The 25,782-nt window shown below is 41.1% G+C and overlaps 1 protein-coding gene across 2 annotated transcripts in view; it reads left to right on the top strand.

Moving 5' to 3' along the window:
- Positions 1-25,782, top strand: part of LOC146640198 (serine/threonine-protein kinase BRSK2-like) — a 145,383-nt gene that overhangs the window by 70,579 nt on the left and 49,022 nt on the right. For both annotated transcript variants that reach the window (XM_085358444.1, XM_085358435.1), the window contains exon 2: positions 4,908-5,002. In XM_085358444.1, the coding sequence (XP_085214570.1) occupies positions 4,908-5,002 (95 nt within the window). The remainder of the gene's footprint in view (positions 1-4,907; positions 5,003-25,782) is intronic.

The raw sequence follows: 25,782 nt of genomic DNA, 5'->3' as shown, positions 1-25,782 counted from the left end.
CACTTTCTTTTATTTTGTGGAACAAGACCAGTTCAGTGGCAATGTAAGAAAAATGCCTACATTATAAGGTAACCCTCCATAATGGAAGATGATCCACAACCTGTGGGACATTCTCTTATAGCACTGCTGTGCTGAACTTTACAATGCAAGAGATGGTTTGCTCTGTACAGTCAAGGTAAAAAAAAAAGTACATCTTCAATTCTGAGGTACTCCATGTCAGAAAACATAAAAAATGGAATACACTCTGTGATTCAGTAGTTTTTACAATCACATTTAGCTACAATAGCTTGATGTAACGATTTCCTATATGCCTTTATCAGTCTCTCACATAATTTTAGCCCACTCTTTGTTGTGTCATTGTTTGAGTTCATTTAGGACTGTGGGCATTCATGTATGCACAGCTCTCCAAATATCCCTCCACAGCATTTCAGTTGGGTTGAGGTCTGGACTTTTAGCGGGCAGTTGTACCACCTTGATTCTTTTGTTTTTCAGCCATTCTGTTGTAGATTTTCTGGTGTGCTTGGGAACAGTGTCCTGTTACATGGCCCAATGAGCCAAGCTTTAGCTGTTGAACAGACGCATGCATGTCACTCTGCTTTGGGATAAAAAGGAGTTGAAGGTTGACTCGGTTACCTCAATGTGCCCTGGACATGCGGTGGAAAAACAAGCCGTGCGTTATGGTCATAACGCTGTATGTTATGACCAGACGTCATTGTGGTCTTGTCTGTCCAAAAGACATTTTGTGGTTTATTCAGATGTAGCTTGACAGACCTGAAATCTCACACATCTTTTTAGAGAAAAAGAAGACATCTACCTTAAACCAGCCATGCTTACTCAGTCCTTTTCTAATTGTATGATAACAAAGCCTGGAGGTTAGTTATGAATGTTAGATTTTGACATGTAGGTCTTGGCTTTTTTACCATTTGTCTGACCATTGCACAGTCTGACCTTAAGGTGAAGTTCGTGGGGCATTCACTGTACTGGTTGTGGTGAATGCTCCAAACCAACTAACTTCTAGAACTCAGTGGTCATACTGGCGGATGATCAGGTAATCAAGTGTAATTGATTGGCAGCACCTGGGTGCTACTTAACCTCTACAAAAGCAGTAAAGGTGTGATTGCAAAGAGTCGTAGTTATGATTTCTGCTTGGTCATCGCCGGTTGTCACTGGTTACTACTACTACAGCGCATAGTTATGCTAAACATGTGACTTGCTTGTTTTACCTGGTGGAGTTTTCGTGTTTGTTTGGTTTCTTCATCTTTATTAATTTTTTAGGACTATTTGATGGGAGTTTCTCCTGACTTTTACTTTGGATGTTTCTCTTTGTTATCACTGTACCAAAAAGTAGGGCTGTTTGATATAACGGTATATATCAGATGACGATATAAAAACGTCTGTCGTTTCATATCACGCTATCGTTTGTTTCATGGTGTCGCAAAATAAACTGTTTATTTTTTCATGGTTTTGATGGTCAGTGTAGCGGCTATATTAATTTCTTAAAGTTCTCTTTTTCTCTTATATTTAAAATAACCACACTATGGACGGACAAGCGACTGTTTTTACGTGTTGCCGTTAGCAACAACGACGGTAATATCAGCATGTGGGACCTGTCACTACCCGATCCGTACCGTAAACCCGATCCGTACCACGCACGTGCAAAAGGCCACTATTGCCGCTCAAAGCATTTTCGGATAGTTATGGGTCAGAGTATCTGTTAAGATGTTAAGAATAACAAGTATCTCTTAAAATGCTTGCAATAATGAAGCATTTCAGTACAATGTAGACAAAAACGAAAAATAAAAAGATAGTTACGGATCAGGACTCCCCGATCCTTACTGCGCATGTGCAGATGTTTTCTTCTTCTTCTGTTCGTTTAATGGCAGTTTACTCCCCAGTGTACGAGGATACTGCCATCTGCTGACCGAGCGAATGAGCTCTGTTGTAAACTGAACTAGCGTCATTACAAACGCGTGTTAAATTCTACCACCGATGCAAGAATCACGTGAAAGAGTGTGCAGAGAGTTTACGGATGAGAAGCAAAAAAAAGAGCCGGCAGGCGCTCCAAATGTTAGAACAGACTTTTCCCCGACGCACGGCGTGTAATAAATACTCACAAAGACAATGGCGGCCATTCCAACTTGTGCCTTAAAAATGTACAGTTTCATGCATCGGTCAAAACACTCGACTCCAGGTACACGACGCCCAGCTGGAAACACTTCGAGTCGAGTTGGCTGAGATTCACAGAATTTACAGAAAATTTAACATTTTTGTGATTTATATCGTTTTCGGGACAATAAATGTCGTATATCGAAATATGAGATTTTGGTCATATCGCACAGCCCTACCAAAAAGACCAAAGTTGGTGGTTATTTCCTCTGATGTTCAGCGCCAGTCATGAGCCCTTTATGATGCTGTGCAAGTGGAACAATAATTGCTTGATGCTCACATTAAAAATAAAAATTATAATTTTCTGAAAGCACGCAATAGCTGATTCAAGACATTTAAGCTGTAGGTACAGTATCTCTGCTTCCTAGTTTGCTACTTTCTGCTCAGCTCTCACAGAGTACTCTCCTCTATAGCACCTATCATAACTTGTTGGGTTGAATGTGTTCATACAGAGCAACCTTTATAGGGCTTTCTTAGTCCTGAATTATGGCAAGCAGTTGTAGCCGTCCTCGAGCCTCTCTGACAGCAAGATCAATAAGACTCGGCGAATGTCACGCAGGAAGCCATTTCAGTTCTAACTGGTGACATAAAAGAGCCCCCAGGCTGCCATATTGGCCCAGAGACCCCCGCTGCTCGCGGCTCCGCTCGCTTCCTTGTGAACCACCGCAGGGAAATCACCTTTCAAATAGTGACACACTCATCTCCTGTGAAATATATATGCAGCGCCACGTAATAAAGAGGTGCATATGCACAGTGGCATTTCCACTGCTGTCTGAAGACCTTCAGCACAAAGTAAAATATAGTCCCCTGGTGTCGGAGCTTTGATAAAGATGAATGGAGTCATTGTGACTGTAATAAGATAAAGGTAGTATGTGTTGACATTTCTGTTGGAATGGTGGAATAACATCAGGGCAGCTCTCAGAAGTACACAGTGATAAAGAAACCTGGGAGATGTAAGCCGGTGACATTTTTATCCATGTGGTTAACAAAGCTGAGTTTATATCAGCTTGTAGTAAAGCCAGCTATACATGTGCAAACTAGAATCATTAACTTCACTTTTAGTCTGCTACTGGGTCTTAGTGTTTTATTAATTATCATATATTTCTTTTAATGTGTAACCAGTTGCAGTAGTTGTTGTTTGGATAAAAGAGATATTCCTTCCAGATCCTATGTCAATGAATGTGTTAGGCAACAGAACCAATGCTCTGATACAGCGGTCCCCAACCTTTTTTGCGCCACAGACCGGTTTAATGCGACCGTGGCTCGGGGGTTGGGAAGCTCATCTGTAACTGGAAGGTTGCCGGTTCGATCCCCAGCTCTCTCTGTCCTGGTCGTTGTGTCCTTGGGCAAGACACTTTACCCTACCGCCTACTGGTGTTGGCCAGAGGGGCCGATGGCGCGATATGGCAGCTTCTGTCAGTCTGCCCCAGGGCAGCTGTGGCTACAACTGTGGTTTGCCTGCACCAGTGTGTGAATGTGAGAGTGAATGAATAGTGGAATTGTAAAGTGCTTTGAGCGCCTAGAAAAGCGCAATATAAATGCAATCCATTATTATTACACAATATTTTCACAGACCGTCCTTTAAGGTGTCGCCGATAAATACAACAAAATAAAATGATACGACCAATACGAAAACTGTGGTAATTTGTAAATATAATAATAAACGTGAATTAACTGTGTAACTTTATTAGCAGCGTCCTCCTGAAATGCGCCAACAACACTGAGAGTAACGTCCTCCTCTCTGCCCCTTAATGCGCTCTGGTCGCTATGGTAACGCGCAAATATTTCTTTCAAAATAAGACACACGACTACAACACGGGAAAAGACCCAGGGAAACCAAGTTTACGATAAAAACCCTGAAAACCATAAATTTCACACCCGAGCCTCAAACGACTCACGGACCACTACCGGTCCGTGGCCCAGGGGTTGGGAACCGCTGTGTTAGGCAACAGAACCAGTGCTGCAATAAAATACCAGCAGTACCAGCAGAACTACAGAACTAGAACAAGAACATAGGTAAAATCCTAAAACTCAAAATATTGAAGAAATTGATTCTGATTCTGAAGTGGGCTTATTTGTTCCCATACTCTGGTGAAAGAAACAGATATGTCTGATTCTATGCATTATTTTTTTAAATGTATATATTTATATGTAATGTTAATATGCAGTTGTGTGGTTTGGGATCAGTGTGTAGTATTATAAATCGTTCCTTTTAAACTATGAAAAAAAATCCTGTATCAGGATTTGTGGTTTTCTTTCATCTTTGTTCTGAAATACATCAAAACAAATTATTTGTTTTATATTCTTTGTGACTCGTTTCTTCAAAAACAGATAAAATAAGGTAAGACTTTGAGAACTAAACTTAGGAAAGGGCACCTCGAGTACATCTGCTTCAGAAAGTTACGGACTACATTGTCTAACAAAACTTTATGTAGGACTTGTGTGACACAACAACCCCAACCTTATCCCCACCCACAGCGGCTCATAGAAACCCCTTCCTGATGCAGGTCTGTTCCTGCTTCAAAGGGAGTTCTTCCATCTTACTGCCATCAAGTGCTTGCTCACATCGTCTTCATTGTTCGGGGTTTTCTTTCTATGATGGTCAGCTATGGTTAGACTTCGTCCTGCCATGAAAACCTCTGTTCAAATGTTTTTGTTATGAGTTTGCATAGTCCGAGTGTGACTCAGAATATGAAGAAATGACGACTGATGTGAAATTTATTTACGTTTTTGTGTTTCAGGTCTGGTGAAGCTGGGTGTCCACTGTGTCACAAACCAGAAAGTTGCCATAAAGATTGTCAACAGAGAAAAGCTCAGTGAGTCAGTTCTTATGAAGGTAAGACCAATTTTACTCTCTGCGTATGCAGTCATCCCCGGCTCATGTGGTTTAGTTGGGGTTCTAGTTCATCACCTGGTTCCCGGTCATGTCAGTGGGATTTGGAGAGAAAAGCAAAATCACTGGCCGTGTCTTGTCTGTCATGAGTGCATTGTCCCATGTACAGGAGTTAGGAGTTTGATGCACTGTTCTTTTTTTCTATGTGAATAATATTTAGCATTGCATGTTTTCCAGATTCTTTGTGGTAATTCTTACAACATAGTAGAAAATGTTCAGGTCCTTAGATTTCTATAACTACTTTTTTGCAAAGCTGCTATTGGCAAATATTCACTTTAGACACCAACAGGAGCAGGAAATAGACCAGAACATGATGCAGGTACAGTGCATTTCTCTCTACATTTCAAATATAAAAACCTCAGTTTCTCATGTACTTTCTCCGTCGCCTCTCTGTACAATGAAGGCGAATTTACTACTTTACTTCTGTGGGGAGATTTTGCACCTATGTGATTGTCAGACGTCGTTGCCCACATTTATGCTTGTGTGTGGTCACATATTAAAAACTGTGCGGTCATGTCGTGGAGTTTTATTTGCAGTCCCAGCCGATAGGAGGGAAAAAAAAGCGTTGGGCCTTTTTTTCCCTCGTCAGTCTTGTTGTTTTTGTTTTGTGTTTGTCACATCATGTCCCTCTCGGTACTTTCAGCAATCTCTTTCCTGCTGACATTTCTTCTATATTTATGATTATTATTCTTTATACCGAGATGATGTGATGAACCCTGCTTCCAGGTCCAAACTACTCTGTGTTTATTAAGGCTGTTGTGTTTTTAACATGTTTTAATGCTGACATGGTTGTGTTCACTGCCAGCCATTCCCTCCTCTGTCTGTCTGGGGGTTGCCCCTGTAGCTTTCTCTAATCTTTCGCGCCTCGGCTTTATTTCAGAAGAAGCCGAGGCCCTGTTGTCATGGCAACAGGCAGCTATTGGCTCAAGTTATAACCGTTGCGTTCTCGCACAACGAAATTTAACCAGCTACCTAAAAATATAGTACCAAACCCAGATGGGATTTGAAGGAGGTGCATGTTGAAAGCATCACTGAGGCGCCGCTCCTCCTGCTTCCGTTGGCATTTTGAAGAGACCCCATCTCGTCCCATTTTGTTTGACATTTTCAGATGTGCTGCAGGTTCCCTTTTTTGTGTCTCTCCTTTCCTTTGCTCCAAACTTAGCGAAGCATTGGATTTATTCTGTCGAGGTTTTGCACACGAACGTCTCTTTTGTTCACCGCACAAGACCCATTTACATTTCCCTTGTTCGTCGTTAGACGCCGGATCACCCAAATCATTTCCATATAAATACATTTTGTTTTCTTTTTGTCATCTCAGATTTTTATCCATGACTGATAAAGTTGAAAGAATTTCTACTGGCTTTGCTAAACACACCAATATGAGAGAACAGGGCGAGGTTACAGGCAGCAGTAGTTCTACAGAGATAGCGGTGTATTTTAAGGCTGTGTGAATTATACAGGACTCAACCTGCTTCCCTCACGGGGATGGTGTCTGTTAGTCAGCATCTGGACTAGTGAAAATCATCTGACTCTAGAGGACAGTGATGGTGCCATACTACTACAGAGGCCGACAAATAGTTAACTTTATATGCTTGGTGAGTACAAAATGTTTGATAAGCAGCTGAATAGCTCGGGGACCGAGTAGTCCCTGTTGTAGTTCCTTGCACTGGTCTCCTCCAGGTGCTCCACTTTCAACCTTTCAGAGACTAATTAACTAGCCAATCAAGTGATGGCGTGGTGGTACAACAGTTAGCACTGTCCCCTCCCAGAAAAAAAAATGGCTTCAAGTTGAAACTTTGTGGCTGGCCTTTCTGTTTGAGCTCATGCTCTTCCTGTTCTTCCAAAGGTTTCATCCCAAAGTCCAAAGACTTGGATCTTAGGTTAGGTTGGTGATTGTAAATCGGATTTGGATGTGGATGGGAATTTGTTTGCTCACTCAGCTGGGATTGGGTCCAGGGAAGTTGGATAAGCAGTGGATGAATAAATGATCAAAGGATTACAATAAGCATAATAATGCTAAAAATGAAGCAAAACTATCTAATAAATAAGAATTTAGCAGCCAAACTGTTAATCACATTTTTAATAAACCGGTTATCCCCCTGAAGTGTGTGCCATACACAGTATATAAGATGGATGTTGCTGCTGGTTTCTGAAATATCATTTTGAAGATGAACCCTTCCATCACTGTCATCTTTGTATATGGATGTTGGATCTGACCGTGAAACTGCGTGCTTATTGGCCAGTGACATGTCAGTCACTAACTAATGAGCTCATCCTGAATAATCCTGTGCATGTGAAATGCAGGAGTGTTAAACTGTGCTGGGGTCACACAGGTCACATATAAGCCAATTTAATTAACAAAAAAAAAAAAATCCCTTTTTGTTAGTTTAAAGATCATCCTGACAGGGTTCATGATTAAGAAACCTTTTAAAATCACACATTAAAGTTATTCCATGTTTAGTAATTTGGTAATTATGGGCTTATTGATTAGCTGCCATATCCGTACCTACTGCACCCCAACAAGTTTGGATTATATAAATTGACCATAGATGTGACATGGTCGTCTGTCTTTGTGGTGGTCCTGTGCTGGACTGGTAATCTGTGGAGAGTCCATACTTTTCACCCTACGTAATCTAGAATGAGAGCCTGCATTCTCTCAGGAAAACTGTGCAAATTTAATTATTGAAAATATAATAATATTTTTATGTTTTAAAAGCAAGAAAATAAGTTAAATAAAAACAGAAACTAAATAGACATTTGTAATAGGGCTGGGCCATATTATACCGTTCACAGTAATACTGGTACAATGTTAAGCAACGATAAGAAAATGAAATATCACGATAGAATATGGGTAAAACGCGCATGCTGACAGCACACTTATGACAATTCGAGTATGACAATTCAGATTACCGCTCATCTCATTGGTCGAGGAAAGGTCGCTTGCGGAGAAAATACCGGAAGACAACAGATGACCACAACAAGAAGCATGGCCAACAGGGAAACAAACGCCGACACTGCGGTGCAAGTCTCGGACGACAGTACACCTAAAGCTGGGCAGACACTGTGCGATTTTTTTCAGTCGCGCGATTCAGCTCCTGCTCAAACTGCACGATTGACTCGCAGGGGTTAGAAGTTCGTAGGTCACGATTGTGAGATTATTTTGTTATCATATGTTACCTTATATATGAGATCAAAGTAGTTGCATTATAATATGGTATGTAGTTTTAGTTTGCATTAGACCTCTGACTTAGAAGAGTGTGAAAATCATTAGATCTGTTGGATTGACCTGTATTATGTTGAATGTCTTACATTGTTTCAAAGGAGTTGTTAGGATAATGGATGTTATTTTAATCTCACTGATATCATTTACATGCACTGTTATTAGTTCATTATTACTTCATTAGTCTGCATCAGGACATAGAAGGAGAACTTTCTGACTGAGGGGAAGTTATCATTTCCAGGAAGGTCTGTGTGATGTCATCATGGAGAATATAAAAGATATGGGAGAGCCGCCGCCCGGCGGAGATCTGTGGCTGTACGCTTGTCTTCCCATGCTTCTGTCTTAGAAGTGTGTAATAAAGATCACTATTCTGGCATCTACTGAGACCATGCAGTCGTTTGTCTTCTCCTCAAAACTCGAATCATGACACGATGCAGGTCTCACACTATACGACCCGATGATCTGATGCGACCTGAGTGCTCACACTGTGCCTCCATAACATGAAGGTTATAACAGAGAATCTGTCGCGCTCTCTCTCTCTCTCTCTGTCTTTCACTCACACAGACACACCACCACCATCAACTTTGCTAAACTGCTAATGAAAAACATGATCAGGCAGCTGTGACTGAGCAGCAGTGTAAATCCAACTATTTTCACGGTTGTTGTGGTCGTGATCATTTTGTGATGCCACATCGAAAAGGCTCGGATGAGTTCTACAAGTTCTACAAGTTGTGCCTCCATCGCTTGTGTCCAGATCACACGCTGCACAGCCGTGCTGCTCCATCTTTTTCACTGACATTTACGTGTTTGCGCGTGAGCAGTGTGAGCGGCTGTGGTGAGACCCTCACGAGCGATTGATGATCGGGAGCTGGTCGTGAGGTGTTAATCACTTCTCGTTACCCCACGTATACTACACGACGCACGATGAAGGCCAAAATCGGTCCGATCACCAAAACCGTCGCACGACTCAAAAATCGTCTCAAAATGGGCCAAAAATCGCACAGTGTAAGCCCAGCATTAGAGCAGCAATGTTTGTTCCCCTCAGAGAAAGGGAAGAATGGGAAAAGGAAAACACCTGGCTGGAAAAAGTTAATATGGGCATGTGCAGTGAATATCAGCGCTATGTGGCCAGAAGTGTGATAATATAATTTATTTTGTGTAATAAACAACTGCAAGGATAGATGATTACAACAAATAGATGACTAATACATAAAAGTAATACACAGATGAATAATGATGATGAGTTAAGATGCGTAATCATGGGAACAAGTGGGTTTACAAACAGGAGCAGCTGATTAGCATTAGAAAAGCTGAAATAATACCTCAACTGAAGCCAATTGTACTAAATGCACTAAATGTGCACTGTTACAAGAATGTTTTTCTTTCTATTATTTTCTATTATTTTAAGTTAAGCAGGACAGAGTTCTTTTAAAGAAAGATTTACTTATATTCTCAAAAGTTAAGCATGACAGGCTTCTGTTTAAGAAAGAGACCTGTTTTACTGTGTTAATGTTGTCATTTTGAGCTAAAAATAAATGGCTAAATGATCACTTGTTTCACATGTGTTCATATCACAAAGAATAGAATATGCATCTACTTAAATCAACTTCAAGTCAAATGGTTAAAAAAAAAAAAAATTTCACACACAAAAAAAGAGCTAGAAAATTCACCACACTGGGAAGGGTGAAGACAACTGGGTTGCCCGGCCCTGGCCACGAGATGTCCCTTATTTATTTTTCAGGGAGTTGGCAACCCTATGTGGAACTGGTTTGGTGTTTGTCCGTCAGATACACGACAAAGCACATTTTTTTGTAGAACATGCAAGCAGGCCATCGTTATTGGACTAAGGTGCTCTAAGGTGGGCGACCGTGGCTCAGGGGGTTGGGAATCGCATCTGTAACCGGAAGGTCGACGGTTCGATCCCTGGGCTCTCTGTCCTGGTCGTTGTGTCCCTGGGCAAGACACTTTACCCTACCGCCTACTGGTGTTGGCCAGAGGGGCCGATGGCGCGATATGGCAGCCTCGCTTCTGTCAGTCTACCCCAGGGCAGCTGTGGCTACAACTGTAGCTTGCCTCCACCAGTGTGTGAATGTGAGAGTGAATGAATAGTGGTATTGTAAAGCGCTTTGGGTGCCTTGAAAAGCGCTATATAAATCCAATCCATTATTATTATTATTATTATTATTAAATCTGGGAGTTATCTGAGTCCTAAACTCCCTCCGTTTCAGGTCCCAAAGTCAAACGAACACTGCAGCATTACTGAGAGTTAAAAACTGTCTAAATTCTTTCATCTTTAATAAAATGATCAGTGTTGCTGCTTTACCAGGTGTAACTATGAAGTTTAACATCCAGGCATCCATGAAAACAGAATTTATTACATTTAACAGAGTTAGAAGTTAGCAGGAAGCTAGCGGAAGTTAGCTCGCTAGTTTCGCTAGCATGATATCCGGTCGTTAAGTGATGACGTGACGAATCCTACTTCTGGGCCTAAAGTAGTCTGTGTTTAATATGGCTTTTGTGTTGTTAACATGTTTAGTGTTATGTATTTTCTTATATTTAATCTCAAAAAGCTCCTAAAACAGTCAGTGATCACTGTTGACCTCCCTCGGCTTTTATTACCGCTAATCATTTATTTAAGCTCAGTTTTTAAAACCTTAGGATGTAACTACAGCCCAGCCCATGCAGCAGTATATGAATGACTAACCTCGTATTGTGGATGGATTATCTCAGTTGTTCTCCTGGCTGAAGTTTTGGTCCTTTTACAGCATCCTGCCATGCTAAACAGCAGTGACATTTGTAGGCATGCACGTTATCATATTTAGAGATGTAGGGCATAGCTACAAATAATCATCGTCCTTTAATCCACTTTAATACATTTGTTCCTGACCACCGAGAACACTCACGTTAACTTTTATCGAATGGAAAAAAAGTTAGCTTGTTTATATTATGCTAACATAGCTGTGTCGCTAGTGGTCACGTAGCACATCATTATATACCAGCTAGCCAAACTTCAGTAACCCTACAAACGTCACTGCGGTTTAGTTTTCTGTCTTCATTTATGTTGGAAGTGAATAACAGAGCTGTATGTTTTACTTTGTTTCCAAAACCCCGCAGTCAGGACATGCTATATTGTATTTAGATAGAAGCTAGCGAGCTAACTTCCTGCTAACTTTTAACTCCGTTAAATGTCATAAATTCTGTTTTCATGGATGTTAAACTCAATTGTGACACCTGGTAGAGCAGAACGCTGATCATTTTATTAAAGATGAAAGACTTTAGACAGTTTTTCAACTCTCAGTAATGGCATAGCGATCGTTTGATATGTGGACCTGCAGCGGAGTTTAGGCCCAGACACGGCTAGTGACGTCAGACTGAACGACCGGATAGCATGTCCTGACTGAGAGATTTCTGAAAAAATTCAAACGTACAGCTCTGCTATCACTTCCAACATAAATGAAGACAGAAAACTAAACAGCAGTGACGTTTGTAAGGTTACTGAAGTTGGGCTAGTTGATATATAATGATGTGCTACGTGATCGCTAGCGACACAGCTATGTTAGCATAACATAAACAGTGAAGCTGCAGGATGAACGCTAACACTTTTCCACTCGATAAAAGTTAACGTGAAGATTCCTGATGGTTAGAGACAAATGCAATCGCATGGCAGGATGCTGTAAACGGAGCAAACTTCAGTCAGGAGAACAACTGAGATAATCCATCCACAATACGAGGTTAGTCATTAATATACTTCAACAACATGGGAATAGAGCAGCTGTGATAGAATACAGCATTAATGAATCAATGGTACAGAAGTGGAGGAAGCAAGAAGAATGAGTTGAATAAAGTTTGATTTATCTGACTGCTTTGTTTTGCTTAATGTGTTTTATAATCCCGTGCACCTTATGGTCTGAAAAATACGTATTTGACTTTTTTATTTGGCACACTGCAGTTTAATGTTGCAAAGCACCTCTTTTTAACTTCAGTGGATATTATACATGGTTATGCTCAGGATATGTCAGCCCATTTCTACTGGAAATGCCTTTTGGTTAAACTTTCAGCAAGGAATTTACATTTGTACTGTTAAATTTTTATATAGCTTTAATGCACATAAAAACCAGCTTCTTGTTTAAGTGAAAATAAATGGATGGTGTTTTTTTTGTGCTAGTAAAGTTGTGGAGTTGTATTTTGTCTCGCATCAATTATATCGTCAGTTATATCGTTATCGCAAATTTTCAGATATATATTTCGTGATAAATATTTTTGGCCATATCGCCCTGCTCTAATTTGTAATAAGTTGGAATAATTGAAACCATTAAAAACAAAAAGTGATTTAAGCCGATGAGGTCATGGTTGCAAAAAAATGTTGAATTATAACTGAGATGTAAAGGACAACTTCAGGATTTAGTGCTTGATCAACATAACCTTCAGAATCATCTGTTCTGTCATTCATTCTGCTGATCACTGGTAACTCAGTCCTTTCACCTGTGTTTTCACCCTCAACCTTTTCCCATATCTACCTCATAGTCCTTAGTGACCTTTGTTGTGAACTAACATGCACTTCATGCAAAGATGCTATAGTGTGTATATCTACCACCAATGCATGGTTCTGGTGGGATGAGCAGCCTGACATTTATAGCAATGCTTCGGAGATCAACACCTTACACAAGACTTACCATCGTCCCGCCTAGCACCCACATGTCTGCCCTGGCTTTACACTGGCGTCACGCTGGTTTTAAAGGAGCGCGTTGTACAGGAAGCACAGGTTACTAAGAGATGGAGGACAGAAACTGCTCAGGACAGGATAATTGAAGCAATAATAGTGCATGCCAATCTCACACTCACACAGACTTTGACAGTATAGCTGTGTGCTGTGGTCTACTACCTTTACTGTTGCCTCATTGCTGGTATTAAATGGTACTGGGAGACTCAATTTTGACATCATCAGTTATACATTAAAATCTGATGAGACATAAACCTAATCAAGTCTTTAAGATTAAAAACCAAAAGAACATTCCACGTAATCTCGATACCTAACAGCACTCAGGGTTCTGTGGCCCGGAGATGTCTGTGTGTGCCTCCCCAGACTATCACTGACCCACCATCAACTTGGTAATACTGAGAAGGCAGCATAACGTCCTGTCACATGTGACATGTGCTCAGGGTGAACTTGCTCTCATCTGTGAACAGCACAGGGAGCCGCTGGTGTACCTGCCAATTCTGGTATTCTATGGAAAATGTCAGTCGGGCTCCACAGTGCTGGGCAGTGAGCACAGGACCCACCCGTGGCACATACTTGTGCCGTGAGAAGTGTTCAGGTGTGCTGTGGAAGATTATCTGGTTCCACCTGATTAGTACTCTAAGCGACCAGCGTGAGTAACAGGCAAAACAATCACATTGTCTTCCACTAGAGGGCAGTAAAACTACCTGCTCTAATTCAATGGGTTGCTAAATGCCAGTAAAACAGAAGAAGACGAAGAAGAAATGACATAATAGTCATGCTGTGAGATGATGCAGCATGAATAGCAATAGATAAATATTTGAAAAGAGGAAGTAGTCCGCCTGACCTGGTCCTGGAGAAAACTCTGATCCAGATGAGGGCCCTACCATGAGTAGTGGTCAGAAGAAACCAGCCAATTCTGCTATATCTGGTGCGTGGAGAAAAATGATCAATATGCTTTTCGGGACATTTTTGTTTGGTGTCGTGTGATTTTTGTAATGTGAAATATGTGCCGTGGCTCCAAAAGGTTGGGAAACACTGCACTAGAGAGTGTTGGGCTCTCAGTCCACCCTTCAGGAAGTCTGTTTCTGATTGTTTGGTCAAAGACATTGACACCAGTAGCCTGCTGGAGGTGTGGGGCTCTGGCAGTACTCATCCTGTTCCTCCTTCTACAAAGGAGCAGATACTGATCATGCTGATGGGTTATAGGTCCAGCTCTTGTAGTGTAACTGCGTGTCTCCTGAAATCTCCATGCTCTTGAGACTGTGCTGGAAGGCAACAGGACACCTTCTGGCTTTGGCACGTTGCAGCATTTTGGAGTCGTTGAACTACCTGTGCAACCTCTGAAGGGTCCAGGTATGATCTCGTGCTAGCAGTGGTACCACTGATCCTAGCCAAACGCAAAACCATTCAAAAAACAGGAAAGATGATGGGAGACCAGCGCACCAGGGAAAGATAGTTGTCTCATTGTGAGTCCTCCAGTGCACCTGTTAATAACTTCATTAACACCAAAGCAGCTAAGATGGATCAACAACTCCCTTAACTGACCAGATCACATGTCAATATCTCAGAAGTTAATTTGACTCGATGCTGATTAAACTTTTTTCTTGTATTTTTTAACAGTGTATATAAATTGAATGAATGAAGACAAATAGTCATTACATGTTGCTACGTTGTAAAGGTGAGGTGTTTGAAGGCACATTAACATTACTGTCACCTGTTTGCATATTTACCAGTCACATGATGTTGCTGTCATGTTTGTCCATGAGATTATGCTGTTGTCTCTGGGAGCATGGGGAAGAGTGGGTGAAGGTCCAGGATTTTAGAAATAGAAACAGTTTATTGACATTGCAAATTTATAAAATATGATTCATTTGTTTTGAACAACTTCTCTATTGCATTTGCTACACTGAAACGATTGTGTTTGGGGGGGAAAACATAATCGAACCACCTGAAAATGCAACTTTCATGAATGTCTTGTTCAATTCATTGCAACAATACGTAGCAATGACACTTTAGAATTATGTTGTTTTGGTGATATTTGAATCAGTTCATTACAGCTAAATCTGTTTAATCCATTTAGTCCATCGCCTATCCTCTGGTCCAGCTGGTATCCAACAATGGTAGCGTACAATTTAGAAATTTTTACCAAGTGCTTTTTCTGTCTCTGCTTCATGCGCTGCCTCTTGTCCTGTGGGAGCACTCGTGTTGTAAGCGTGAAAATACAGAAACAGCATGTGGACAGGGAGGGTGATTGTGTGTGTGTGGATTAAATCTCTTTTTCCACTGAAGTGCAGTGGATCATTGGCTAACCTCCTCAGAGGTTGAATTGGGCCGGTGGTTCGATCCCAGGCTGCATCCTGGCTGCATGCCAAATATCCTTGGGCAAGATACTAACCCCGTGTTTGCCTACTGGTGGTGGTCAGAGGGCCCGGTGGCGCCTGTGTCCGGCAGCCTCGCCGGACACAGGCAATGTAGCACAATGTAGCTACAATGTAGCTTGCTATCGCCAGTGTGTGAATGTGTGTGTGAATGGGTGAATGACTGAATGTAGTGTAAAGCGCTTTGGGGTCCTATGGACTAGAAAAGCGCTATACAAATGCAGGCCATTTACCAATACTGTCTTAAAGTGTGTTTATGCTGCACACAGCCGCTGTTGCATGTGTGTGTGTGTGTGTGTGTGTGTGTGTGTGTTAGGCTGATTTTCGTCGTCCTTGGAGATCGAAAGCTTCTTTTGTAAAATATGTATATCTCTATATACATATATATTTGGAGATTATGTTTATTTTACCATACTGTCAGTGGCTCACCTTTTGCATTGGGACCAAAATGCCCCCCTCCCCCCGAAATTAAAAGGAAAACAAAAAAGGGGAAAAAGAAAGTGTGAGGGCGTTGGGGTATGTTTTATATGAAGAAGATGATTGTAATTATTCTTACTTTATTCACTATTATTTCTTCAGTGTGGGAGTAGGCTAACTGGGCCTTTCTTGAACAGTTTTAATGTTTGTTTGTTTGTTTTTTATGTAAGGGCATGAACCTTATTCTTCCCGTATGTCAAGCCCAACCCAACATTTCCAAAGGGAACTGAAAACTTCACAGCTGAAAATAAGTGTCTGACATTTCAGATGATATGATCCCGGCCAAACTAATGCACTTTTCACAACTCCTTATCAATCATGTAATTAGTTTTATAACTTGGATTTGGCTGTTGTAGCTCTAACCACTGGTTCTCTCCCAAATAATGAAAATAATCTCATTCATAGACAACATATTATGCCATTTCTGAATGTCACCATTATGCACAAGGTGTCTTTTTGTCTTTCTGTGTCACTGCCTTGATGAACTAGGGATAGTGATGGTGGATAGGGCTGTGCGATATGACCAAAATCTCATATCCCGATATTAAGACATCTATCGTCCGATAACGATATAAATCACAAAAATGTAACATTTTCTGTAAATTCTGTGAATCTCGGGCAGCTCGACTTGCGTGAAGTGTTTCCAGCTGGGCGTCTTGAGCTTTATTGTGAAAGGTTTATGTGGAAAATAAACAAGCGGACACGCGATGCTGTTACCGTCGTTGTTGCTAACGACAACGCATAAAAACAGGCGCTTGTCCGTCCGTAGTGTGGTTATATTAAATATAAGAGAAAGAGAGAACTTTAATAAATTAATATAGCCACTACAGTGACCATCAAAACCATGAAAAAATATTGCCGTAAACAGTTTATTTTGCGACACCACGAAACAAACGATAGCGTAAAATGCAACGATAGACGTATCGTCATCTGATATATATCGTTATATCGAACAGCCCTAATGGTGGATGTCAAGATATAAGCCCATAATGTTCATGAATGAAGGTTAGAGTGGTGTCTGTGGAATAAGTAGGTGTAACAGATAAGAGACCCTGGTTTGTGTCCCACTTGAACTTTTGGGTTTTGCTTGGTTGATGTGGGGCATTAAACAGTACTTATAGCACCTTTATATATAGAAAATATCATGGTTTTATTTGAAATACATTTATTTCATTGAAAAATTATGAATTGGAAGCACGTCATGCAGCTCTGCCAAAGGATGCCTTCTGCACAACTGAAACACACCAAAGGGATTAAGCCTAAACGAATATATTAGTTGTTAAGAAACAAGGAAACTAAGTTTGTCTGACCTGGAGATGGTGCTGGCCAGTGCAAGTGGTACAAAACAAAGTCATCTTTAGGTAATATTGATTGAAATGCTCGTAAATTCATATAACAATTTATGTGTATGTCAGATTCCCCCCGTCTGTCTTATGTCGGTAAGTAAGAAAAGCTATTTTTAGAGATTTGAATTACAACAAAAATTGCATTTTAAGAAGTGAAGACCAAACATTCTTAGTAGGGCTGGGCGATATGGCCTAAAATTCATATCGCAATATAATTTGAAGCATGTACGGTAACGATATATATCACGATATATTCTTTTCTTCTGTATAACGTATTTTCTACACTAAAAATCCTTTAATTTTCTCAAAAATCGAGAGTGTGCCTTATGTATGAATTGTGGTTGTGCTTACTGACCTCGAACAGATTTGGGCGTGCAGAAATCTGTTAAAAAATGTTTTAGTACAACTTTAGTAAGCCGCACTGCTTGATGGATTATCAGAGCATTACGGCTGCTGTAGTGAGGCGCTTTGCGGAGTAATCTGGGTCCAAAACTCCGTCCGCTTCAGGTCCCAAAGTCAAACGAACACTAAGAGTTAAAAACGGTCTAAATTCTTTCATCTTTAATTAAATCATCAGCGTTGCTGCGTTACCAGGTGTAACAATTAAGTTTAACATCCATGAAAACAGAATTTATTAAATTTAACGGAGTTAGAAGTTAACAGGAAGTTAGCTCGCTAGTTTACACCTAAACATTTCATACCATGTTCTGACAGAGAGATTTTTGAAACTAATTAAAACGTACAGCTCTGCTACCACTTCCAACTTCCAACATAAATGAAGACAGAAAACTAAACAGCAGTGACGTTTGCAGGGTTACTGAAGTTGGGCTAGCTGGTATATAATGATGTGCTACGTGATTGCTAGCGACACAGCTATGTTAGCATAACATTAGCACAGTGAAGCTGGAGGATGAACGCCAACTTTTTTTCCACTCGATAAAAGTTAACGTGAGGGATTCTGGTGGTCAGGGACAAATGCAATCGCATAGCAGGATGCTATACACGGGCCAAACTTCAGTCAGGAGAACAACTGAGATCATTCATCCACAATACGAGGTTAGTTATTAATATACTGCAACAACATGGGAATAGAGCAGCTGCGAGAGAATTCAACATTAATGAATCAATGTTACAGAAGTGGAGGAAGCGCAGTTTTTGGCTTTCCCCATATTTCAAAAGTGCTTCATCTCTTTGCTATGACTGTCGCCCGCCATAATTTGCAGATGATAATATTTTTAGCTGCTGCAGTGCTTTCGACCAAAACGGGCGCAGCTTGATGACATCATCAACATGCGATAGAGCGATATAGTCAAAATTTCTATCGTTGGCCAAATTTATATTGTTTATATCATTTATATCGCCCACCCTTAATTCTTAGGTAAATTAGGCTCTTTTACTGTGATGGTGCTTTTGTACCTGCGCGACCTTTAGCCTGTCATCATTCAGAATGACTGAACCTCTCGAGTGACACGGCAGCGATGGAGCGGACAGCAGATACGTGGAATTGTTCTGACTGTAGTCCTCCGCATAGGACAGCGTCTACCCTTTAACTGTGATTAACCACTGACCTTCATCCGCTCACTGTCACATCAGCCAGCCTGCGCTCCGCATGATTGTTGCTCATGTATTCTGATTGATGCCGCTGCACAGTGAGGAGGCTGTGAAGGCTGCTGGCTTCGTCTCACTTATCACGAAGATATCTGCAGGGAAACAACTGGGCACACCGCCTGATAGTTATCCAGCAGCTCTGGCAGCAGGGTGGGAGACGCTCCCTGGTGATCACTGAGATGCAGACATCTCCTCTGACTTTATTGCTTTTCTTCTGTTATTCTTTACTTTTTACTCTTCTTTCCTCCTCCATTCCGATCTTTTCCCGCTTCCTTTCCATTTTTTCTGCATTCTTTCCCTTTTATCTTGTCCTTTTATCTTTCCATACTCTTCTCCAGTTTTGCACTTCTCTCTTTCCTTCTTACATCTTTGTTGTATTAGATTTGCACAAAGATGTTCTGTCTGTCGTTTTTATGGAATACATCTGCATTGCTTCATAAACTGCTTCATTGTTCTGTCTCTTCTGTTGGTTCACACAAAACAGTCATCGTCAGGACTAGCGGTTTGATTGTGGGATTGTGATTGGATACTGGAGTGGACTGGGCTTTTCGTGGTTCCAAGATCACCGAGACATCATAGCAACAGATGGCGGTTTGATTACCGAGTAGATGTTCCAATCTATTGCCACTTGTGCCCCTCAGCCCGGCATCATGTTTCAGTTAAATAGAGATTTGGAAGCATCATCAGTGCTGATAATTCATTAAGAGTATCTATCAGGTGTGGAGGCATCAGTCAGGAGCTCTGAGCCCCTAATGAAACATGACACCTGGCATGTGACAAGAACTGGTAAAATTAGGCATCACCATAACGCTCAGACTGAGTTTTGACATGATTGTATTCAGGCTGCATTCTGAAATCTTAGTGCACTTTACACCTGTGGACCACAACACACTGTCTACTGTCAGCCAATAAAGTTGCACATTGAGTTAAGTGTGGACATCAAAATCATAAAACCTATTATGTGGATTCACTTGGTACAACACATAAGTATCGGATATCAGCAGAAAGCACTTTGAGGACTCAGTAGTAGAGATGGACCGATCCGATATTACCTATTGGTATAAATTACTGGATCGGATATCGGAGAGAAATAAAAAATGTAATCCGATCCATTAAATATCAAAAAAGCACCTCACAAAACTTGCGACATGGCGTGTCAAGGTGCCATTCATACAGGTAACGAGTGGGGGACAGAAAAGCTTCGTACAGAAGACGTTACAGGTCTGTGAGAGCCAGAGATCTTCCTTGTTTGAGGTGACCAAATACTTATTTTCCACCCTGATTTACGAATAAATTCTTTACAAATCCTACCATGTGGATTCATGGATTTTTTTTTCACATTCTGTCTCTCACAGTTGAAGTGTACCTCTGGTGCAAATTACTGACCTCTGTCATCATTTTAGGTGGGGGAACTTGCACAATCGGTGGCTGACTAAATACTTTTTTGCCCCACTGTATATAATGTCATTGAGAGCACAGACACCTCTGACAACAGAAGCCCAGCTCATCAAACCTTCTGCTTATGAGAAACAGCCAAGACGAATAAAGTTGGCTCAAAGAGTAGCATTAAAGAAGGAGGAGCTAAAGCCACTTGTTTACAGAGTGGATGAACTGTCAGCCTGCATCAAGGCCCAGTGTGTGATACACAGCGACTATTTTTGAACGATGAGTCATGGAAAGCTCAGGTCCCAGAATAAAAATCCAGAGCTTTAAATGAGCAGAAGAGGTTGTTAGAAATACCAACAGCAATATATTTTTAAATTCTGTCTTTCAGATAAAGATAAGGCTCGAAAACGACTTTGAATGGGTTCAGCTTAGAGATACTCCATCTCTGACTGACAGTGTCCAAGATATGAATGTGTTCTAAAGCTATAATGGCTTTACATTAATGCATCATTAATGTTAATTCAATTTAAAGCCGACACTTCTTTGTGTCTTATAGGCTGCATTATGCATGCTCTAACTTGATAAAAGCTGATATGCTAATGCCTTTTTGATGACACTGAGCAAAGCTTGAGACCTCAATGGAGAGGATGAGGCAAAGTTAATTAAGTTGAGCGGAGATGGTGGTTGAAGGATAGACGAGTCTCCGACGTGATCACAGTAACAGTGTTTCACCTGTGCTGCCGCTCGCTTTTACTCCCACCCCACCCCCAGCCTTCTCTACGTGCCTTCACACTTTATTACCACACATTAAAAAACCATATGGGTCGTAATCGAGCTTAATAAATGTCAGCGTCGTAGCTCGCACGGGGACGGCCGGGGTTCAATGTCTGTTTGTCTTGTACATGAGTTTAATTAGCCTCTGCCATGCTACAGTGTGTGCCCGATTGTGTGAGGAGATGAAAATGAGGCTAATTAGATGTGATAGCAGGAGGCTGGGCTGATGTGCTGCACCTGCAGCCATCCTGCTTTGAGAGCGCTTGTGGGAGGTGGGAACATGCACACCTCGTTACCTAAAGTGTGCTGACCATAGATTGCATCGCTATAATGTTAAAAATACTGACCAGTGAAAGGTATAACACCAAGACGTGTACCTCCTACCTGAACATTGTTGCAAACTAAGCACACTGGTGGCATTTACACTGTCCTGTGGGAAAGTGCAACTAGACTGAGGAACAACAAAGAGTTCATGGCATTGGCCTCCCAACACATCAGATAGCAATCCAAACAATCATCATGTGCCAGGACAAGCCTGATCCACCGGGACCTCACTCCATATCCCTGACAACGGAAAGGATCTGATGGAGAATTTGTCAGAACAAGTTCCCGGGAGAACCCCAGAGCTCCTGGGTTCATTCACGCTCCAACTGGTCAGAGCTGTTATGAGAAGCACACAATATTTAATCCTGGTAGTTTTAATGGCTGATTGTTGCACAGACAAATCGATGAGATGACGACAACAAAAAATCTGCAGTAAGGTTAGGGTTAACCGCCACCAACATTAGCAGGACGCTTACATTAGAGCTGCTTATTGTGTGTTTTGTTTGGGTTTCTGGCAATGTGTGGAATTACCACAATTAGGGAGGGGATAGGCTAACATATGAAACAGGACATGGCTGCCGTGTGATGCATTTATTTCAACAAAGTAACTGTATTCTAATTATAACTTATTTAAGCGGTAACTGTAACAGAATACAGTTACTCATATTTTGTGTTTTAAATATGTAACGCTGGTACATGTACTCTATTACTCCCCAACACTGCCTGCAGGCAAGATTTTTGAACGTTGGCAGTGCAAATTGCATATTTTCCACACAATTCCATAACTTCCAGCTCTGTCACAGGGAAAGGAGTGAGCCGTGTGGGAGAAATAAATGAGGATCCATGTGAAGGTGGTTTATTGTAACATAAAATACAAGGAGAAAAATGGCAAAACAGAGCTAAAGCTAAACTGTACTGGGACAAAACTAAACTACAAAACAGCAAACACAGGGAGACAATCTGAATACACTCACATGAGACACAGACCTTCACAATAAAACAGGAAACCCCTTCACAAAGACGCAGACTAAACACAGAAGTGAACCTACACTAAACATAAGACACAAACCCTAAAAACGAATAAACAGAAACAGAGAATTCTAATAATAATCAACAAAGCGCAGAAAATAATCCATGATGCAAAAATAAACCAAAACATAAGAAACTCAGACCCAGCACCGTGACAATTACCAGCATTGACAACGCAGGCAGCTTCAGATATGAAGTAAGACTTGTTTTTCATTTTCTTTCTTTCTTTTTTTTTTATTGGAAATGCAAATAAATGTAGAAAAACTTGATTGCATTTTATATTATCTTCCACAGACCATGTGACCATTGTGAGGAAAAGTTTTTACATTTAACACTTCATTCATAAAGTGACCAGAACGTTGTCCAGCGGGAAAAAGAACCTTTTTTTCTCTCATTTCTTAACTTTGTCATTCCGAATGCATTTGACAGCTAGCCTGTTGTTTTCTGTTTTTTACTATCACACAGTAGTAACTGCTTTACAGCTGATTTTAACCTCATCATGTCAGCATCTTTGCAGATTCTTTCAGTATTACTGTTGACATGGATATTTCTCATTACTAATCTTGACTTCCAAATATGACAGCAGCTCGCCTGGTATTCTGAAAAGCCATTTAATTAAACTCATGGACAGTTTTTTTTTGGAGAGCTGGTCTCACTTGAGTTTGCTTCATTGGGCTCTATTTGCATTTGTGCAAAAAAAGAAAAAGGTTAATAATTATTTTTAGTTTGCTTTGAGGGCTGAGAGAGACCGAGCATAAAACACACTGAGTACATCCTTGGCCTCTTTTACTGCCTCCCGTTTCTACCTCGACCACACATAGACATGTTGCAAGGGTGTCTGTTGAAACAGTGATGATTAGAGGGAGGGCAAAATGATCAATATTATTATTTTCTGTTAATGCAGCTTATATCAGAACGATTAAAATCAAATGATTTTTGCCTTGGCAGCCAACAGAGATGGATTTAACCCTGAAAAATTAACCTGATGATATAAAGAAATGCGTCGCCTTTCTCACCAGCTTTGGGAGAACAGTTGCAGGTTAACAAGAAGAAAGGGAAACGCTGGCGTGGTCTGGGAAACAAATACTCCAAAGATTAAAGGAAATTCTTCTCTTATTTGTTTGCTGCAGCCAGCACAGCTCACTGTGACCGAGCTTTGATAGAAACAGAATGTCATTTTCAGGCGTCCTCTGCCTGCTCTCTCAGACCTGTCACATCACCCTAAGCAGGAACACCAGAGGATCACTCCCATCTCAGGCCAGCCTGTTGACACATAAAGAGCAGGAAGCGTGTCGTGAGGACAGAGTGAGTGATGACGGACTGATGGCATTTATGTGTTCTCCTGCTTAAAGCACAACAGTGATGAGACTCTGCAATCAATAGATGTCAGTGGTGTAGTGTAGATCCCCACTGACTTCAACACTCAAAACGGCAACAATCAAGCAACTCCCCTTTAAGAAAGCACTTGGTGACAGTGGAAAGGAAAAACTCCTTTTTAACAGGAATAACAGGCTCGGGGAGGGACGGCCATCTGCCTCGACAGACAGCTGATCATCAGTTGTTGTACAGGTCAGACGCCCACAGTGTAATCAAGTCAGAGTGTGACACACTGAGCTGTCTCACAGTTCAGTTCAGTTTTATTTATACAACAGCAGTCGCCTCCAGAAGGTAAGGAATACGTATCCGAGTATCCGTAATTGATTGATTGTAATCTGTGTGCCACGTCCAGATCAATGTGTAACTTTTATGCAATGAGTGTTTTTTGTGTATTTTTGGTGACATGGAGAAGGTAAAACATGCCTTTATTTCAACATGGCTTGACTGCTGTAATGCTGTTTTTCTGGAGTCAGCCAACGATCTCTTGCTCGTCTTCAGCTCATTCAAAATGCTGCTGCCCGCCTCTTAACTGTTACCCACAGCAATGAACGTGTAACATCTGTCCTGTCTTCTCTTCATTGGCTTCCTGTTCGTCACAGAATTAATTTCAAAGTCCTAACACTGGTTTATAAATGCCTTAATGGTCTTGCTCCCCCATACCTTTCTGAGTTACTTCAGCCTTATATTCCTTCACGGACCCTCAGATCAGCTGACCAGCTGCTGTTGGTTGTCCCAAAATCAAGGCTTAAACGTAGAGGAGAACGAGCCTTTTCAGTTATGACCCCAAAACTTTGGAATACGCTGCCTTTAAATATTAGACGGGCACCTTCGTTTCCTGTTAAAATGCTTTTGAAAACACACCTTTTTTCGATAGTGTTCAGACTGGCTTGAGTTGAAATGGTTTCTATGTGTTTTATTATGTTTTATGTGAGTGTCAGTGGTTGTATGTTTTGTTTCTGTACAGCACTTTGGGCAAACTTTTTGTCTTTAAACGTGCTATATAAATAAACTGGATTTGGATCTTCTGTCTAAAACTGCAATAAATCAAACTACCATTAAAAATGAGAGATTGTGATTTCTTTGTCCCCCTATGGATTCAGCATTCATCGCCCTCTGGTGGTTTCCTTCCTGTGTGATAAGCTTTGAATGTTTTCTGCTTTCAGACTGGATTGTCTGACTCGACATCACTCTTGTTCCCCGTTTAGCGATCTGTCCACAGGATTTACATTAGAGCAGCAGACATAAATGGCTCCGAGATGCTTAATAAGATATCAGACTGTGGGTGTCCACAGAGAAAATAGTGCTATACTTTACTTTGTGCAGCACAGAGGTCTAAACTCTGTTTACCCTCCGGCCTGCTGAGGTGCCAACTGGCAGTAAATCCTGAGCACAGCAGGCAGGTTAGCACTTAAACAGCTTTGGGCAACATCTGTGCAACTACTGTATCATTTCATGACACTCACCTGCTGGCAACAATGATTTAAAGCTCCTCTCATATAATCTGCTGTTATGTACTCTTCTGCAACACGTGTTTTGCAGGTTTTTTGGTGGGGCTTGTTTTTTAGATAATAAAATATCACTCAAACAAAATAAAGACATTCATAGCGATGTGTGTGCATATTTGAAATGAGGCAGCCAGTTGATTCTGCATTCAGACTGCTTCCTGTGAATCGGTCAAATACTGGAGTCCTTCATCTAACACGAAAACATGTTTTTGTCCGAACATTCGTCCATCTCTTCAAATCAGGAGACTCAAAAACTGAAATGAGTCATCGAGCGTTTTGCTGTTCAGATGTGTAATCACACACTGAGCTGGACGCAGGATGAGTAATCCCTGCTCTGACAGTTCAAAATAAATATATAGAAACATCCTCAAGTGTCTGAGATGTGCAGGCGCCGTTTATCGCAGCCGTCGCAGAAACGTGTCTGTTTGTGTGGCACGTTAACAGTCACCTCTGTGGTATCACGTCAGCTTTTAAAGTTAGACAAATGTACAAGCTGAAAGTGTGAGAAACTTTTAGCCCTCATTATGAGTGTTGTTATTCAGAACATCGGGCTGTCTGCTTCCATCTTTTTGAATCTTT

The sequence above is a fragment of the Diplotaxodon limnothrissa genome, linkage group LG1, assembly GCF_057381915.1.
Source record: "Diplotaxodon limnothrissa isolate DT_005_m linkage group LG1, D_limnothrissa_male_GT1.1, whole genome shotgun sequence".
NCBI classification, from domain to species: Eukaryota; Metazoa; Chordata; class Actinopteri; order Cichliformes; family Cichlidae; genus Diplotaxodon; species Diplotaxodon limnothrissa.
This window is presented reverse-complemented; position numbering and strand designations above follow the sequence as displayed.